At 51.4% G+C, this 19,267-nt stretch overlaps 2 protein-coding genes across 6 annotated transcripts; both read left to right on the top strand.

Moving 5' to 3' along the window:
- The first annotated feature begins 452 nt into the window (after positions 1 to 452).
- On the top strand, positions 453 to 5,102 carry MLLT11 (MLLT11 transcription factor 7 cofactor). The gene is made up of 2 exons (XM_064475246.1): positions 453 to 1,554; positions 3,139 to 5,102. The coding sequence occupies exon 2, from the start codon at positions 3,146 to 3,148 to the stop codon at positions 3,413 to 3,415; it is 270 nt and encodes an 89-aa protein (XP_064331316.1). The 5' UTR covers positions 453 to 1,554; positions 3,139 to 3,145; the 3' UTR covers positions 3,416 to 5,102.
- Positions 5,103 to 5,891: 789 nt separating this feature from the next.
- Positions 5,892 to 18,557, top strand: GABPB2 (GA binding protein transcription factor subunit beta 2). Of its 5 annotated transcripts, none has more exons than XM_064475236.1 (11): positions 5,892 to 5,953; positions 7,669 to 7,731; positions 8,001 to 8,143; positions 9,204 to 9,371; positions 9,510 to 9,704; positions 10,066 to 10,216; positions 13,289 to 13,399; positions 14,745 to 14,930; positions 16,414 to 16,547; positions 17,360 to 17,670; positions 18,185 to 18,557. In XM_064475236.1, the coding sequence occupies exons 3-10, from the start codon at positions 8,036 to 8,038 to the stop codon at positions 17,645 to 17,647; spliced, it is 1,341 nt and encodes a 446-aa protein (XP_064331306.1). In that variant the 5' UTR covers positions 5,892 to 5,953; positions 7,669 to 7,731; positions 8,001 to 8,035; the 3' UTR covers positions 17,648 to 17,670; positions 18,185 to 18,557. The 5 variants fall into 5 exon arrangements, with proteins under 5 accessions (XP_064331306.1, XP_064331309.1, XP_064331307.1 ...); XM_064475239.1 differs by having other exon boundaries at positions 17,360 to 17,653; XM_064475237.1 differs by lacking the exon at positions 5,892 to 5,953 and adding an exon at positions 6,344 to 6,708.
- Positions 18,558 to 19,267: the final 710 nt, after the last annotated feature.

The raw sequence follows: 19,267 nt of genomic DNA on the forward strand, positions 1-19,267 counted from the left end.
CTTGTGCTGCCAGAGGACATTGTCCCCCACTACAGTCCCCCCCGACGATGTGTCTGCTGGGTCCGGGCAGCCCTCCCAAAATCACTGGGTCCAAAGCCACTGCGGTGAAGATTTTGGACCCTGCAGCACAGAGGGACCCTGCGTTGCCATGAACCCCATTATCCCCCGTGGGGTTTGGCCCCGGGTCCCTTCTCCTTTCAGGGAGGGACGCCGCAGGTTTGGGTTGTCACACGTGAGCCACCCCTTCCAGTAGGTGACACCCCGAAGTGGATGGGTCACATCCAGCTCCTTACAGGGTCGCCTAGGCAAGCTGCGCCCCTTGGGGATCCCCGAAAACACAGCATCCTCCGCTGGGCCCCGGTTGGTGTTTTCCCCACGCTGGGCACTGTCAGGGCTGAGCTGAGACCGGGTCTATTTAGGAGCAGGGACATGGGATCCTCTTGGCTCACGGCGGCAGCAGGGAGAGGAGGAGGAGGAGGAGGCAGAAATAGCCCAGCTAAAAGCTGAGTGCTGGCAGAAGGACTTGGCACTGACAGAAATGAACTGTGATCAGGGAACAGGGAGGAAAAGGGAGAAAAAAACCCTAAAGCCCCAAAGGAATGTTGATCCCGGGCAAAGCCCCAGGGGGAGGAGGTGAGGGCTGCCCTCAGCCTTGCAGGTGTATGGATCTGGCCTGTCCCCCCAAAAAAGGATGTTTTGGGGCTCAGTGGTGGCCAGGGCAGGGAGATCGGCAGGTCCAAGGGGTTTGCGTTGGGGTTTCCTTTGCTGCCTTACTCCCCAGGGTCGCCATCCCTCCGACACCGCATCAGTGCAGGGGCCGTGATCATGGCCCAGTGCCCACAGGTGCCATGGCAGAGAGTGGGGGGCAGCAGGGCCACACAAAGTGCCCCCCACCCCTGGCTTCGCAGCAGCCCTGGCAGCGATGCCGGCTTTGGGGGTCTCCCTCCTATTTCAAGATCCATGTCTGGCTTCAGACACAAAGCTGAGATATTTTTGCCGTGCAGCATCAGGACCAAACACCTCCAAACTCAGCAACGCCACAAAAAAACCCCACCCTTATCCAGTTTTTTTGCACCAAACCTTCCTGCGCTTGGCCACAAAGTGCCTTCCTACAGCCCAAGGTCCAGGGGTACTGCAGCACCCCATTTCTTCACGAGCAGGTAAAAAGGAACCTTTGCCAGCTCCCTGGAGGCTGGAAACGGTCCGTCATCCCCCCAAACCCTGAGCTGAAAGCTGCAGGAGCGAATCGGGAATCGCTGCGGGAAATCTCCCGTCCTCTGTCAATTTAATACATCCCTGCCTTGGGGGTCCAGCGCGCAGGATCCCCTCCTGCGCATCCACGCCGGCCGTCCTCCCCCTCCCCGGCGCGGGTGGGAGCCGCTGACTCATCTGCCCGTCGTCTCCCCCCCCACGACGAACGGGAATTTATCGAGCGCCTTCGAGGGGCTGCATTGCAGACCCAGACGCGCCAGCAGACAAAAGCAACGCTGCGACGCCCGCGGCTTCCCGGCACAAAGAGCCCGGCCAGCATCGAGCCCACCCATCCTCGGACAGGTAAGGGATGGTGAGGTGCGGGTGGAGGGGGATGAAAAGCAAGGGGATGCTTTTTTTAGGAGGAGGTTTGGGTGGAGGGGGGGAGTTGGCACCCCAGGATTTTTTCCTGGGGTGAGGTAAGCAGGCATTGAGGGGATGAAGGTGGTTTTGCCCCCAAGGGACACGCGGACCACACAGATCCCAGGGGAGATGCTCTTCCTTGGGAGTGACACACAGCACAGGAGGGTTTCTTTTTTTTCCCCTGCATCTATTGCTTTTTCCAGAGAATTTAATTTTTTGTTTCTTGTCACTAAATTCCCTTTTCCCCACTTTGAAGCTTTAAAAGCCATTGTCCGCAACATCCGTCACCGTTAAATAATTCGCTGTGGCTGTGCAGAATGATACCCAGGGATATATCCCCAGGGAGGAGGCTATTTCAAAGCACCAGGGCTCAATTTATCCAGGGGGTGACACAGGAGCCTTTCATAGCCTCTGAGTTACATCGGGAATCTTAAATTTAGCAGCTGCTCACCCCTCATCGCAGGGAGCGAGGGAGGGCGTGATTTGAGGTATGTCTGAATCATCCTTTAGGACTCAGATTCACTGGGCTTAAAATGGGAGAATCAATGGGAAAAGGAGGATATTTTAGGTCAGCAGTTGATTCCCCCCCACCCCCCACCCCCCCGTTGCCAAATGCACGGAGGTGAGTGACAGAATTCTGCCAGGGAAAAGCGAGTCGACGCGGCAGTGACTCAGCTCAGGCCATGCTGTGCCGGAGGAAAAGCTGAACCACGTCCCCTCCCGCTCTTTCCCAATTCTCCGTGGATCCGGGTGGGGTTGCGGGAGGGGCTCTGCGGCACGGCACGGTGGGATGGCGGGCACACAGCTGGCACCGGCGGGGTGGGTGGGGTGCGATGGCGACACTGAGCGATGCTTCTTCCAGCCCTTTCTAGAGGGTTCGGTCGCGGTCCCCCGGGGCGATGCGATGCCACGCCACGGGAGGGAGGGATGGCGTGGGCTCTGCGGGCTGCGGGGGGATGCGCAGGGATCCCCCCTCACTGCTGGCTCCACGGGGGCTCAGCAAGGGAAAGGGCGAGACCCTCTCGCATGGTTGGGTGGAAAAAGGGTTTATTTGGATCCCAGTTTCCGTTCCTCCCAGCAGAGCAGGGTGTGGGGGACAGCTGGTCTTTGCTCCCCGCTGATGTCACCCCACGGGCATCGAGGAGCTCAGGATGGATGTTGGGAGATGCAGTGGGAAGAGGGCCAGACCCCTGGCCTTCCTTCCCCCGCTCCCCTTTGTGCAGAGGGGGAAACTGAGGCACAGGGTGACAAGTCCCATTGCACGCCCCGCCAAATTACAGCTCAGAGAAGGACTTGACCAAGGGCATGGAGAAGACCAGTGGCAGGGCTCAAGCCTGCATTTAGAACTGGCCTAAAGTCAAACCTCCATGACACCACACTCTCCTGCCCCATCGATTTTTTGAGGGGAGATTTGGTCAATAAGGCAACACCGGAGAGGTTCGGCCGCATTGGGACAGCTGTCCTGTGCCTTTGGTAGAGCTTTTCTCCTCCTGTTCTCTCCCCTCGCCCTGTTTGCCTTCACAGCCCGAAAATGCTGGACACCATCAGCAGCCAGTACGACTCCTTCATCTACTGGAGGATGCCGATCCCGCGGCTGGACGTGGCGGAGCTGGAGGGGCTGGGGCTAAGCGACGTGGCCCTCTACAAACCCAAAGGGGGGCTGGGCAAGCTCGCCGGCCAGCGGGATCAGGTCAGCCAGGACACCTCCGACGAAGAGGACAGCCTACTGCAGTTCAACAGCTTTAATTTCTGGAGAGCTCCTATCGCCAGCATTAGCTCATTAGATTTCGACCTAATTTGAAGCCTTCCTTTCTGCCTTCCTCACCCCCCCTGCCCTTTCCCCCTCTGCCAGGCATGTGAGGATTTGGTTTTGTTGTTGGTTTGGAGGTTGTGGGGTTTTTTTTGTTTCCGGGCAGTTTTTGACATCATTCATTAATCCAGCATTTCACCCCAGCCCTGGTGGTGATGGGCTCCCCGCAAAGATTCAACCTCTCTCCACCTTCTCGCTCTTTTCTTCCCTTATTGCCATAGCTCTGGAAACAGCACGATGGTGCAAGCAGGGGGCAATGGTGCAGGGGGCAAATATGAGGGGAGGGGGCAGAAACAGCCACCCCATTCCCCGCACCCACATGCCAGCGGGTGCAGGAGGTGCTGGGGGGATTCTGCCGCCACCCCGCACTCTGCGGCTGTGTGACCATGGGCGTCCCCCTGCTCTGGGACGAGTGTTTGAGCTCATTTCTCGTGTGCTTTTTTAAGAAACTCATTTGTGCAAAGGGAGCGGCGCAGGACTGATGGGAATCGTCTTCATTTTGCAGAAAGCATCGTCCCCCGCTCCTCTCCCAGGGCCGCAGAGACCCTCTGTGCTCCCCTGGCCCAGTTTCTCCAAAAGCTACTTCGCTCCTTAACCTTCCCTTTGGGATAATCAAGGTGGAAGAGCAGGAATGTGCCCGGGACATGAGCACAAACCTCTTTCTTGAAATAAATCATCCCTTTGTGCCTTGTGGCTTGAGCCCAAGCAGGAGAAACGATGGCCAGGAGGGTAAATACATATGGAAATGCTCCAACTTTGCTTAGTCGGGCCAAAGCTGGATGTTCACTGCCCAAAATTTGATTTTTTTTCTCCCTCTTTTATCCCCCCAAGTACTTTATCCCAGGTGTGACTCCTGTCTGGGACAGAGGCCGGGTACATCGTGGGGTCCAGATGGGTAACGGGAGCTGAGCTGAATGATAAGATGGAGAATTTAGTTTGATCTTACCCCAAAGTGAAAACTTTTCTGGTTCCCCACCCAATTAATCAACCCCTTTAAAAAAAACAACAACAAAAAATGCTGCATTCACTCAAGTGCAAGCCTTGCAATTTCCTCGGGGAGGTTTTCACCTGTGCTCTCCATGGGCTGAGGTTTATTTCTGAGCATTATTTCAAGACAGGGGGAGAAAAATCCCAACCCCGACTCATTTTTGGCTTGTAAACACCTTTTTTTTTCCCAAGATTGTTTTCTGGGAGAGTGAATGCAACTGGTTTGTCTTCTGGAATGTGCTTTTTTTGGGTTTAATTGGGGTGAAGTTTTGATGTGGAGCATCCCAGAACTGTCCTAAGGGTTGGGGGGGGTACGTGGCCAGGGGGAGGCTGAGGCAGCACTTAAAAAGTGCCCAAAATAGGCAAATAGTGGAAAAATCTGCACTCTATTATGAAAAGGGAGTGCAGGTCTCCTGTAACCTCCAGAAATAACCCAGCCTGCTGACTTGGAACCACCCATGTTAAAACAGAGGTGAAAAATGTAAACTCTTCTGGGCAGAGCTGTTTGATTTCTGTGTTCCCAGCTGGGAAAACCCACCGGAGAAGTATTTATTATGAAACTTTAAATAAAATGGTTTAAAAACATACACATTCCTGTAGACGCTTAAAAAAAAGAGGAAAAAAAAAATCCATGTAGACCGGCATCAAGTTCTTTCCATAATTTGCCATTAAATTGGTTTAAATCTCTTCATGGTGAGCTGAGAACTGACATGAGAACATGCACCCACGTGTCTTTGCAAATGCTGTAGAGGATTTAAGTGTGGAAAAACTAAACCCAAGGGATTATTTTAAGGACATTAAGGGTATTATTTAAAATTCAGCTTTTCGAAACCCCACAGAGGAACCCCAGAGCTTCACATTTACCTCAAAATGGGCACTTCGGACTTGTCAGGAGCACCTGAGGGGGTAACACAATAGAGGGGAGCCCAATCCTAGACAGAATGGCATTCAGAGGAGACAGAGACACACAAACTACTTACATACATTTTAAAAAAAAAATTTTATTTTTTTATAGACACAGACACATTGAGCAGCCGTGCGAACCAGCCCCGCCACCTCAGGGAGGCGCCGCCGCTGCCCTTTTATACTTGGCGCCTAAACACCTCTACCGGAACTACCTGCAGGTTCGCATCACTCCCAACCGCATCCACTACGCTCTTCTTAATATCCTTCCGCTAGAGAAAACACCCCTCTTTCCGGAATCCCCAGTTGCTCGCCGCCCTCCTCCAGGCCCCTGGGCGGGGAGGGGACGGGGAAAGGAAGGAGGAATCCGCTAAGCCCGTCCCATGACCTCTGAGGCAGAGCGAGGGGACGTCCAGGCCGCTCTTCCTCCTCTGGCGGCAGCGGACTCTTTCGAACCGCTCGCGGTATCCTTCCGCGTCCGCTTCCCGGCCTCTCTTCCGGGTCGGCCATTTTGTGCGTCTGCGGCGGGAGGGGCGGGAACAGCCGCGGGGGGGGCGGGGAGCGGAGGCGGGAGCGGGGGGGGGGGTGGTGCCGCGCGCCGGGAACAGCCACGTGCCTGGGGGGGGCTCGAGCCGCCGCGTGAGTGGGGCTGGGAGGGGGTTGGGGGGAGAAGGGGGACCCCCCGTCAGGGAGCGGGTGTCCCCTGTGAGGGGCAGTCTTGGGGGTCTGAGGAGGGGGGACCCCTGTGAGGGAGCAGTGGGGGGCCGGTTTGGAGGGGTTGGGAACAGGGGTGTGTGTTTTGGGGGTCCCCATGGGATGTCCGTATGGGGGCGGCACGGGGGGGGGGTCCTGCCCCGGGGAGTGGTGAGAGGGCGGACCCCTCTCAGGGGGAGCCGGGGGGTCGCCGGCCAGGGGAGGGGAAGGGGCCTCCTGTCCCCATCAGAGGGGGGCTCGGCAGTTTGGGGGGGTCTTGAGGCAGGTCTGCAGAGCGACCCCCACGCCGGCTGTGCGGGGGGGTTTGGAAGCGTGCTTTTCCCTTTTGCTTCTGAAGAGCAGGGGAGGGGAGGCCGAGGAGTTTGTCAACAGCGGTCCAAGCTGCAAATACTGTAAATAACTTAAAAAAAAAAAAGAGGGAGCCTCAGACTTAAATCCTCCCTGAAAACATCCAGCTGGGAAGAGAGCAGGGACGCACGGAGAGGCCTGCAAATAATTCAGTGACAAAAGTCCAGTTTAATACAAGGAGAGAAACTGATGTTGCTTCTTACTGATCCAGCTTCTCCTTTCTTCTCCAAACACACCCAGAATGGTGAACTCCAGTCTCACAAATACATAAGCTGGTGGTTAACTTTGTGATCACAGAGTTCAGCGCAGCTTCTCGTGCCCAGAAAACACGTGTAAGCGTTATCAATGCGGGCAACGAGAAGGAACATTTTAAAAAATATTCTCTGTCCTACAAGAAGTGAGCAGGGGGAGGGGGGAACCCCCAACTGGAAAGTCCTGAAGGGCAGAGGGGTTGTGGTGGTCAAACGCACACAGCGTAAATGCACCGGAGGTCGCGATGGCAGGGTGAGCTCTGAGCGACTGCTCGGAGCTCTTGACTTCCAAGCCTCAGGTGTCACGGAATAACTGCACGCTCGGAAAAAGCTCCAAGTGCAGTCTTAGAAAGCGCGATGCGTATTTGGAGGGGGGGGCGATGCGGGCGGTGTACCCTGGTGAGGCTCGGGCGAGGTCTGCTCTTTGGTGTCACGTTAAAGGGCTCTGTCGGTCACTGAGGACGGGGCGGGATGTTTCTCCTGAAAGAACAAAGAATAAGAAGGAAAGAAATAGAGCTCACCAGTTATTTCATAGAACTGTAAGTGAAGGAAAAAAAATCGGTCGAGGGCCTCAGCGCCGTGGGCGTCGCTGTTACGCTGGGGGATACGGTGCCTGTTTGTGCAGACATTCGTTTGCAGCCACTTACTGAGCGTTGTGAGTTAATGGATGGACTTTAAAGCCAGCTTTGATAGGACTGGTGTACCAGCATAACCCTATTGCTGAGAAAAATGCGGTAGTTCACAGTTGCCCTAATTATGCTATGCTTTATGTAGCTTGGAATAAATAGAGACACCATTGTCTGGTGGTTTGAGCGCAGCTTTTGGGTTCTGCTCCTTTTATGACCTTGAAAAAGTCCCTGGAGTTACCAAGGTTGGTTTTATCCTCTACCCGCAGAGAACAGGGATGGTTCACCCGTGCTTAGTTGCTAGTGCTGGGGTCAGAGAGAGCACCTTGGAGATTAAATCATGTTCTTAAAGCGCTTTAAAAATCAAAATAATGTTGTGCGGGGAGCGCGAATGGCTTTGCCGTTGCTTTTATAGGTTCTGCTCTTGGAACTGGATCCACATGGGCAAGTCTCTGTGTCCGTGCAAGGTGCTGTTGAGGTAAGCGGATAGTGGAGGAGCTCTGCTGGCTCGTGGTGTCCCACCCAGTCGCTGACCCCGTGTGCTGCCTCCTCTTGACGTTTCCAGGCACAGAACTGAAAAATAGGATAAACATTTATGTCTGTTCATTGATCGTGTTGGGCCTAGTTCTGGGTGGGAAGACTTTGTGTCCGCTCGTTGGACGCGTGGGCCCTAGTTGTACAGCGGTTTTAAAATGGCTCTGCCTCATTGCTTTTTGTCTGTTGGTTTTCTGTTTCTCGCTTTTAAAGCGGCTTTCTGCAGATACTTGTTCCCATGTACGAAGATGTCCTTAGTGGACCTAGGGAAGAGGTTGCTAGAAGCAGCTCGCAAAGGCGAAGATGACGAGGTGCGAAAGCTGATGGCAAGCGGCGCTCCCTTCACCACCGACTGGGTACGTCGGGGGAATTAGGCGCTGGCTTTCTGTGTAAGTGGGACGCGTGCGTGCTCTTCAGGGCTCAACCCGGAGATACACACAGAAACTGGGGCGGTGACACCAGAGTGCGGGGCGGCGGGAAATGCATCTCTGGTTTTCTGTGGTGGAGCAGATTCCAGATGAAGCGCTTTAAAAACCAAGACCTTCCTCAGGCGAAGGTGAATTCATGTTTGCATAAAGATTGATCTCCCTTGTGCACGAGAGCACAATCCTGACAGCGACGTATGTAGGGTGTGATGCTTTAAGAGGTGCTGTTCCCAACAGCTGAGGTGAATGATGAGTCAGGTCAAATGGGAAGAACCATTAGACCTCTCAGCAATAGGAAATCCTTTTAAGAATGCTTTATTTAATTGTTTAAACTCTTTCAATCAAGAAACTCATCTTTGGATGTTTGTGGGTTTTCTTTTTTTCCTTAAAAAAACAAAACCCTGAAAACAAACCAGCCAGGGTTGGAAAGAAGATAAAAGCTTTAATGAAGCTGAAAAATAACAGTCGGATAAACGGGGAACCAGAGTATAATGAACAAGCCATCAGTGGCCATTTTCCATCGCCAGTTGTCTTCATTTCCTAACTTACCATGCCATTCATTCGTAACTCTGTGAGATGAAGGAAGTAACTGTTTCGAGAGGCAGCGGAGCTCAGTAATACTGTGGTAGTGCCTGTTTCTAAGGAGCAGTGAAATTCTCTGTCCTGATACAGAAATGGCAGAGCTGTTCGGCTGTGCTTTGGAAAAGAAGTAGTGGGATGCTCAGGGATAACGAGTGCAGAAAGTAAAGCATGTTTGATCTCCGAGTTGTCAGATAACATACAGATCCCTAAAAAGTTTAACATTTATCAGGAAAATTATTGGATGTGCAGCCCCCTGTTTCTGAGTGGAGAATAACAAAAAAAAAAAGGTTAAATTAATTTCTTCCAGAAGCTTTATCATTCTAATTGCTGCGGGACATACACACGGTGATTGCTGTGCCTGTCCTCTCTTGCTTTGAACTGACAGTGACTCTTCTAAATTAACACGCAGCTTGGGACGTCGCCTCTTCACCTCGCTGCCCAGCACGGCCACTATTCGACAGCAGAAGTGCTGCTTCGAGCGGGCGTTAGCAGAGATGCACGAACAAAAGTGGACCGGACGCCGCTACACATGGCTGCGGCTGACGGGCACACTCAAATTGTAGAACTGCTAATTAGGGTAAGTACAGTAATTTACGTGTCACTCGAAGGCTGGTCTCAGTGGCCCTTGGAGTTAAGGGTTGATGTCCCAGGAGGCGCCACCTTTAAGACGTTGAGAGAAGGCAGCACCCAGACCAGTAACGCTTATTTCTTTCAGAACGGGGCTGATGTAAATGCCAAGGACATGCTGAAAATGACTGCTTTGCACTGGGCGACAGAGCACAACCACCGAGACGTCGTAGAGCTGCTCATCAAATACGGAGCTGACGTCCACGCTTTCAGCAAGTTTGATAAATCGGCTTTTGATATCGCTTTGGACAAGAACAATCCAGAGACTCTGGTAATGCTGCAGGTAGGTTGGGGAAGGAGAAACCTGTTGGTTTCTGACCCACAGCTCTATCTGCGCTAGAGCGGGAGGGATCCTGTTGTGTCCGATGGGATTGCTTCCTGTTTGCAGGGAGGACTAGGAGCACGGAGGTGGATGAGGTTTGCTTTGTTTCCAGATCAACCAGTGTGTGTCTGCTAGGGCTCGGTGGGCGATGGGGATTTGTTGCCATGCATCTAAGTTGCTGAGTTTAGGTGGCGGTTTTGTCACAGCTTTGGTGTCCCTGACGTGCTGCAGAGAGGAATAATCTGCCTCTAAAACGTTTCAAGGATGGTAATTACCACAGAAAGTGGGACGAAAGTATGCCTGACGCCACTGTCTCTCCTAGGAAGCAATGCAGAGCCAGGCGGACACTCATCCAGAGAGAACGGATCCCATCACCAACACTGTGACTCTCACCTCACCGTTTATTCTTACGGCAGGGGATGTTCTCAATCTCGCTAGTCTCATCTCTTCAGCAAACGCCAAAACAGCCTCAGGTAAGGTTTTATGTGACCTCGAGTGGGAAAGCCTTGAAAGAAGTTCCTAAGACTGCTTACCAGCAGAGGGCAGATGGACATTTAGAGTAGAGGAAGAGTGAAATGCAGCCAAACACACCCAGCTTCTGCTTCCTGCCCCAGAATATTTTTGCTGTCGAAGGTAACAAAGCCGATTCCTAGCTGATGTAAATAAAGGTGGTTCCACTGGAAGTGGCAGAGCTCCGCTGAGCTCAGCTGTGGGTCTGCTCCAGGTCTGTTACAAGCAACAGAGCTTGAGAAAATGGATTTGGCTGATTGCAACGGAGGAATAATGAGAATTACTGCCTGTGCCAAATCCTGAGCGCTGCAGAGCGGTTGGGGAACGGTTTGCTTTGTTCTTCACTGGCTTCAAGGGTTGAATGAATGTTTTCCCATACATAAATGTCGAGTAAGGAAATTGCAGAATAAGCAGGTCTGTTGGGCATGTAGCTTACTCTGTATTTCTGCTGTCCCACATGTTAGAGGGAAATAATTAGGTTCCTCATTGTTCTGTGAGCCTTATTTTGGTGGGGAAAACACATTTAACCGGAGGCTGAGCGGGAATTCTTTTTGTGTAATTCCAATTTTCATAATAACTCTTAAAGTGAATTTTCTGTATTTGGGGAAATCCAAACCGTTGTTTCTTTTCAGTCGCAAGGAGGCTACTAAATGCAAGTTTTGTGAAGCTATTTGGCCTCATCCTGCAAACACTTCTGCATGTGAGTAATTCTTTGGTTAGTGGGACTGTTCACATGCGTGAATGTTTGCTTATTAGCTAGAGAGTGCTTTTAAAATCCTGAATCCTGATGCTCTGCAGTCCCACCCAGACCTCTCTGCCTGTGCCTGGCCACAGCGACTTCAGCGACGCTCCAGTCTGCTCTCAAAGCCTTCGGGGCTGCTCACAGCGTCGAGGCACTGACAAATGCTAACTTAGAAGGGGAAAAATGACCAAAAATGTTTCATCTGTGAGGAAAATGCAGTGTGACTGGCGGACAACATCTGCGGTCCAGGACATTCCACAAACTCAAAGGGGCATTAAACTTGGGGTTTTTATACCCCGGGTGACGCTCTGGCCACGCTCAGCGCCGCCGTCCCTGCAGACGGCTCCGGCCCTGCCTGGACACCAGGTAGGACTCGCCGAGGCCAACACCCTGCTGAAAGAAAAATGCCGATTTCCAGCTTAAAACACATGCACGACCTGTTAGACCTTCCCCTGGTGCAAATGCAGCCCTTCAGTTGAAATCATTCTTCTTTTTCCATCGCCTCCATCCCTTTGATATGGAAATCAGTCCTGTCCCCTGTGCAGGCTGAGCAAAACAGTCGCCCCGGTCCCTTGAATCCGTCGGTGGTGTGAGGGTGAGCGGCCGCAGGCAGCGCTCCAGATGAGCTCATGGCAGCGGCCTTGTAAATCCCCATCTCTCACCGCACTCCTCCTCACGTATCCTGCAGCGTAATCGCCTTTTTCAGTGCCAAAATACGGCAGTGGCTTAATGTCCACGTGTGACCGGACTAAAATACTCTGGGTTTCCCCCCCCACGACTGGTAGTAGCTGGTCAGTGTGAAAATAGCCGGTGTCTCCTGCCCTACGCCACGTCAGGAGGGGTTTTTTCTTCATTTCCCACAAGAGGGCACCAGCGACTGCGCCTTCCTTATAACAAAAATCTCTTATTTAACACTTAGAGCTAATGATTGTTCTTGTCTCTCCTAAATTGCCTATGTCTTCTGTTACTGAGAAAGCTTTTAAATGGGAATAAGTATCTTTAGCCAGTCTGAAGAAATGTGGTTACGAGCTGCTGAAAGCAGTCACTGGGTCTGTGGTATTTTCACGTGCCTGACCCAGAGCTTTTTGAAAGTATCATTCTGTGAAAGTAAGTCCCTCTGACCTTTGTAAAATCAGGAGCCAGTGAGAAGGAGAGGAAATAGGTTGCCAGAGTTAAAGCAGGGGAACTTTAGATGAACTTCCCTTTGTGTGCTGATAATCTATTTATCTACGCTGGCAATGAGGTACAGGATTTTTTTTTTTTTTTTTTAAAGGGGAATTGTGGGTTATATGCTCCGAGTTTGCGCCCGTTTAGTTAATTTCCTGTTCCATTCTTATTAAGTGTGCCTTTGAATAGGAATTACTATGGTCAATTGGAGGAAGAAACATTGTTTTTTTGGAACCCAGAAGACTTGTTTATCTCATTCAAATCGTTGCAGTAATTGTGGTCTTCCCGTTACTGAACCTGAGAGGGGAGGAAGAAAGGACCTGGGTGCTGCCCAGTACACTGAAATCAAGTGATAATTGAAATCAAGTGATAATTGAAATCAAGTGATAATTGAAATCAAGTGATACACGTAGCCGATTTCTGCCTGTGAGCATCAGGCTCTGTTAGCTGACTTGTGCTAAAACGTCTGGTCTGTGAAGTAACGCTGAAGACTCTACTTGGAGACTTTCCCAGCTGAGGAAGAACTCGGGTGCTGTAATTTACTCATAATAGCAAACGAGTTCAATATATTCTTCAGGTTTTGCAATTTTTGAAAGGGGCGACGCGAAGCCAAGTAGTTACGTGCGTAGCGACCGCTCCGCTCCGCGTTACGCAGTGGGACTCCAGCGCGGCTGCGAGTGCCATCAGGCAGCGTGGCTGCATCTTGAAAAGCCATCCACGTCTCCAGACCGAAGCTCGGCATGCCAAGTAGCCCGGCAGACAGCCTGCCTTTCTGTCCTCCGTACAATAAAGCTGGAGCAGATCGGTCCACGTTTGCTGCTCTCTTTATACGTGATTCAGAAATAACTTAATGAAATACTTGCTTTAAATAAGATTAAAATTATCATAAAATATTCGGAGTGGGTACATTCTGTCCTAAAAGCAAAGCCCTTTTTACAGGCAGTAGCAGCGCCTGTCATGAAAAACGGGCTGTTGCACCTCACTTTCTCCACTGACCATCGGGAGCCCAGAAAATACTTCACACCTGATGATCTCTAGGTGACAAAATGGTTGTGCTCTGTGTTCGCTGTTTAGGTACAGCAGGTCCTGACAGCCCTTCAGTTTGCCCTCATCTCCTCCCCCCCAGGTGACTCCCACTCTTCGGTGCAGTTCTCCAACTCGACGACCTCCGTGCTTGCCACGCTTGCGGCCCTGGCTGAAGCATCGGCACCGCTTTCCAGCTCTAGCAGAGACGCAGGTAGGCGAAAGGGGCCAGATGCTGATGCAAATTTGTGTCGTTCTAACGAGTTTCTTCCAAGGAAATTGGAGGAAATTTAAGATGTGGAAGTGAATTTGCCTTCTTTCAGGGTAAGGAACAGATGGTGATAAATATTTGTGAAGCAAATCTTGTTTATTTGTTTATTAATTCAAGCCAAACTTACTTAACAGCAACTGTTACCAATAGAAGTAATGAAGTCATTTTTATTAACCAGCATGTCTGACCCTGACATCACAGTATGTTGTTCTTGACGTGCTTTAACAGTTACATAAAAAAGCAAAAAAACCCCCAAAACCCCAGTGCTCCAGAACATGGGTTTACTTTAATGTATAAATGTAGATAAATATTTGTTTTAGGAGGAAATTGGCCGAAATGTTTTCTGTCCCCAGTTTGCGGTGAAGTGTTGGTAGTCAACAATTACGTTTTGAGTCTCTTGAGGCTCTGGTAACTTTTTCTTACGGAAAGGTTTGGGTGTTTCTTGTGTTGGGCTTTTTTAATGATCCTTTATGGTCTGCTTGTAGAGTGTAATGTTTGACCTTTAATTAACTTCAGATCTAGAAGTTTGATAAAGTTTATATAACCCTTTCACCTTGGAATTAATTTATTTTCCCCAAAGCGAAGCGTTTTTCCTAGACTCTAGAGACGAGCAGATCGACTTCTTTAAGCTGTGGGTGCCACACCGCTGATTCCTTGACCTGCGGTGCGCGAGCGTTTTCCTCTTTGGCACGCAGAGCGCGCGTAGCAGGTCAGATCCCCTCTGTTTCCTGCGCTTGCAGCGTTCGCCGGGAGCAGGATGCAGCCGAGGGTTTGCAATCCTGATTATCCGCGCGAGCCGTAAGTCAGGCAAAAACTGTCCCAGGGAGTGGAACCGGTCCGCGGTCATCCGGCCAGACTAAATAGCCTCCTCATGGTTGCTTTGGCCGCGCTCGCGTGGACGGGGCTCTTGAGGCACAAAGAGGTTTTTTGCGTGTGGTTTGTCTTCGTTAGAGCTGGGGGAAGGGTCATGGAAGGAAGCTTTGCAGAGCCAGGGCCGCTTAGCAGCTGCCTCCACCTCCAGGCTTTTTAATTTAATTAACGTGCTTGTGTGCTAGTACTTATTTACACAAAAAATGCTGGGTTTACTCCAGGAGACTTGGTGTAGTGGAGTTTCTTTTCTTTCCCCTACTAAGACTTACTGTATTTCTAGATTGTTTTTCATAAGAAGGTGTCCCAGGAGCCTCGAGCTGCGTACTTGAGCTTTTTCACTAGCCTTCAGTTTCTATTCAAGGAAGAGAGAAGGAAGCGCTGACTCTTTTTTTATTTGGCACTTACTTTATTTCTCAAGGTAAGACGGAGGAAATAGCGGAAGCAAATTCTGTCGATTCTGCCCTGCAAGAAGTGGTTGGCGGCGGAGGGCAGCATGTCATCGCCATTGTAACAGACGGCATTCCCCTGGGCAGCCTGCGAACAGCCGTCCCCACCGGCGGCCTCAGCCAGCCCTTCATCCTAACCGTGCAAGACGGGCAGCAAGGTAAGGAGGAGCTGAGCTCCGAAGGCAGCGCTGAGGATTAACTTCAAAAAGAAAAAAGGAACTGGTGCCTGCGAGCCCTGTCGAGCCCCGCAGGGCGGGCGGCTGGTGTGATCTGGCTTGTCAGCACCGTGGTGTAACAGATCCATGCCTGGCTGCTGGGCTCCAGGAGGGGCTAAAATGTCTGTGAGACTTACGTCAGCGGTGGAGCTTGCCAGCGACTTGTTTGTAGCTTAATTCACGCTGCTGCGCTTTAGTATTTTGGTCTTTGCATTAAAACGGAACACCTTCAGTACGACGTTGCAGGAGGAGAACTGCCAAGGTAGCCGTTGTCTGCTCGGCTGCCGGAGAGACAATTCCTTTATCTTGTGGCAAACTTCCCGGCCTGGGAGTAAATCACTTGGCCAATGAAACGCCAACCCGTTACCTGTAGCAATCACTCTATCGTTCTTCCAAAATGTGACATTAGGCCCTTAATATCAGCTTAGGTACCCCTTTCCCTCCTGTAACTCCAGTTATATTGCCTAGGGCAATCTGTCAGTTTTACGAGGCAGATGTAAATCGTGTTCAGTAAAGCAGGGCAGAGCTCCAGAGCGCTCTTACAGTGAATTTCTGTTTCCTCAAGGGATGTAATTCATCAGCCTTGTCTACTACAAGCAGTTTTTTAAGCATGTCCCAGGGATTCTCAATTATTTGGATTAACGTTGGTGCAGAAAAAGAGGATTAGGAAGCGGCGCAGGTCTCCTGTGACATGGGTACAGCGTCGCAGTGCAAGATAGGTTACATCAGCTCTGTCTGTGTACGGGCTTCATGAGGGGCCAGCAATTTTCTAAAGCTGTTAATTATTCAGAATTATTTGCCAAATTACTACAAATCATTCCTGGCTTGTAACCTGTTCTTAGTCTAAGGAAGACAAAGGGACAACTGTTTAGGTAGAGCTACCTTCAGTAGCTCACGTGGTGCCTTCCTCCTCCTTGGCTGGACGAATTCTTGCTGCCCGTTTCCCAAAGCGAAACCCCATGTTTACAGATTTAAAATGTGTTTATTCTCTGAAGTATTTGCAGCTCTTGCGGGCGCTTAAAGCTGATTCAGGGCTTAGCCACAGGGACTGTCTGTACTGAGAATTTTCGAGAAGAGCTTTCTGTTCCTCTTGCTTAGCCTGTCCTGGCTACGAATTGCATTACTGAGGCATCAGAACGATAGCTTTTACGTCACACGTTTTCTAAGATGGAGATCTTTGACTTCGAATTCTGTCAGCCCTGTTGTGGTGAAATACTCGAGTATTTCAGAAGCCTGAATAAAGGAAACTGGAAACCTGGTCCGGAGTTTCTCTCCTTTCCAGGAAGACTTTGGCATTGCTGATCCACAGGTCTCCTCCTTTTCTCCAGAACCACGCTGCTGCACTGACTTCAGAGAATTCTTTGGGGAACATCTGTGCAAAAGCATGTCTCACACTGTATAATTTGTCACCTTTTTAATTTTTCAGTTTTAACTGTACCTGCTGGTCAGGTTGCAGAAGAGACTGTTATTGAAGAGAGAGATGACGCAGAAGAGGAAGAAATGCCGCTGGCCAAGAAGCAAAGAGTGGAACAAACTGTAGATGACCCAAAGGAAGACCAGGTAGATACTCCTGCTTGTAACTCTGATTGCTGCCATCTCCTGCCTGTTTCTCTGCTGTGCTGAGGATGTCGGGCTCCCGGTCTGCCAAAGCCACCTCAGAACAGACGAGCTGCGCCCTGCTCAGCTGAGCCCGGGGGGGTCTCTGTGACAAACTCCGCTGGGCGGCTCCCTGCTCTCCCCGCACACGCTCCTGCATTAGGAATGAACACGCAAGCGGCTGAGAGGAGCGATGCTCCGTCGAGTGTAGGCAGGAGAAGAGCCAGCTAAGCCACTTGTTGCCCTTTTGCCTCTGCTGAAGCTGTAGCTCAGGGTTTTCAGGTGAATTGTGGTCATTTACTGAGATTATTTGGGATTTCCTGTAGAAGCACAACACGCGGGCTGGGTGTAAGCCAAGTCTCTTCATGAAGTGGCGGGAGCGACTCTCCCGTCACTCTCTGCTGGGGAGGAAGAACGTTCTTCTCGATTGCCTCTCAACTTCTCAGCGCTAACAGCTATTTATTTTTCTTGCTCCTTGGTTACGCTTGCTTCCAACCTTTGAAATTCATCACGGTGAGGTGATGCGTAACTTCCCAGCCCACCTCCCCGCACGCTGTGGGGACGCCCACCAGCCCGTTTGTGCCTCCTCGTGTCCCGGTTGCCTCTGGTAACCTGTGATGAGCAAGCCAGTCGAACGGAACTCAACCCAAGCACGTTTCTAGCGCCGCCTTAGGGCACTTGGCCTTTGTAACGCGTAACCTGGAGTGCTTGCGGTCCCCGTTTCCTTCGTGTCGCAGGTTGGGCCTCCATCGCGGGCTCTCTTCTGTTTTCTGTAGGACAGCGCTGAAAGGGGAGTGCTCCAGCAGCAGCTGCAGGAGGTGAACCAGAAGGCCCAGGAGTATGGCAGCCAGCTCACAAGGAAAGAACAGGAGGCGGAGGAATACCGGCTGCAGCTGGCAGCCGTGGTGAGGCCGCAGCCCAACGGAGCTGAGGTGACGGTGCTCGAAGAGGCCGCCGAGGTTGCCCAGCATGCGGTGGCCCCAGAGGACATCAGGGAGTCTGTGCTCTCCATGCTGGAAACGGATCAGCCGACTGATATCACTGTGGAAACTGTGACCTCCTAATCCTCGGTGGCTGACTGGGCTTTGTAAAGGAAAATAACTTTTTTTGGGGGGGGGTGGGTGGGTGGTTGTTGTTGTTGTTAAACAAGGTGCTGTTGGCGTGCTGCGTTGAGGGCAGAGGGCTGTTGTCGGAGCCACCCCAGTGCCAGGGGTAGGAGCTTCCCTGGCCGCTCGCAATATAACTCTGCTTTCAGCACGGTGCCAAAAGGTGCTTTTAAAGCTTGACCATGAGGGCTTGGAAGCTTTTTTAACAAAATTTTAGCCAGTGAGTGACCTGACGGCTTATCTGGTGATGTCAATACCTGCATTGTTGGGGAGTGGAAAAGAAATACCTCACTGCCAAAGCAGCCGGTATTAGCGCTCGGCTGCCTGGAAATCACAGCACTGAAAACAGACTCTGCAAGAGCCTGAGGTGTTTGCTCCCGTCCGCGAAGTCGAGTGACCAGACCTGCGCCTCCAGAGGAAGTGTTCTCTTGGGGTGTTGCTTTTAAACCTTCAGGGCTGTGGAGAAACTGAAATAACGCGTTCCCTTTCTTCCAGAACCGTGGATCCTTTTGCTTGAGGCAGCCCTCAGTGCGAGAGGCTGGCTGCCTGGCGGCCGGAGCCGTTCACGCTTTCAGGGAATCTTCGCTTCGCCCTCTTTCTTCCAGGGGCAGTCTGGGGGAGATCTGCATCGCACCCCTTAACCCAAAGGGATTGTGAAAAATTCCTCCTCAATTTTATGATATTTAGTCAAATGTTCTGTTTGACACTTCCGCCCCGAACAGCGGCGTGAACTGATCATGTATGCAAAACTACATACGGCGGTTGTGCAAGACAGCCTGGGAGTCGAGTTGTCTCTGGAGATACATATGTCACTTTTTTACTAAGCAGTTTTTATTTTTAAAGATAGTAAAAACCTTCAAGCAGCTGATCTTGTTACTGAAACGTTCAGGTTTTTTTTACTCTTTGCAGGCCTGTTTAGCGCAGGGCTCCGTTTAGTACAGCGGGTCCTGGGTTTCAAGGCGGCAGGGAACTGATTGGAAACACCCCGAACAATCGCGTGGAGCTTAGTGATGAAACATTATCCGGTGAAATTTAGAAAAACATCATAAACAAGTCAAGTTTAGAAAAATACCATCCGGCAAGCTGCGCCGTCGGTCGCAGAAGGGGCGAGGAGTGGCTTGCAGCTGGCCTGCTCGCCGAGGATGTCCTCTCGCAGGGAAAATCCACAGCTCTTTCGGGCCGTAGTCTGTTGCTTTGGGGTTTACTGGGGTGTTTTTGTCCTAGTTTTGTAACCGTTGGCAGATTCGAGGTAATAATTCAGTGTCGCGGTCCTTGCGTTGCGTTTTTCCCTGTTATTTCCAAGCGCGGCTGGATAATACGGTTTCCTGTTGGTTCAGGTCCTGCCTGTTTAACATTTTTTGCCGATAGATCAGCCCGTATCGTGACGTCGCAGGCGTAATACGGACTGACGCGCTCATAAAGGTGTGGACGCACGGTCACGGCTCCGAAGGAATTTCTCACCCCGAGAGGAAACTGCTTTTCATCCTAAAAGCAGGCGGTTCCTGGCGGTGGGATCTGCCGCGAGCCCGTCTTCGGCAGCGTTTTGCCGGCGGGGCTCGCCAGCCAGCGGTAGGAGAG

This window comes from Phalacrocorax carbo, chromosome 28 (assembly GCF_963921805.1).
Source record: "Phalacrocorax carbo chromosome 28, bPhaCar2.1, whole genome shotgun sequence".
NCBI classification, from domain to species: Eukaryota; Metazoa; Chordata; class Aves; order Suliformes; family Phalacrocoracidae; genus Phalacrocorax; species Phalacrocorax carbo.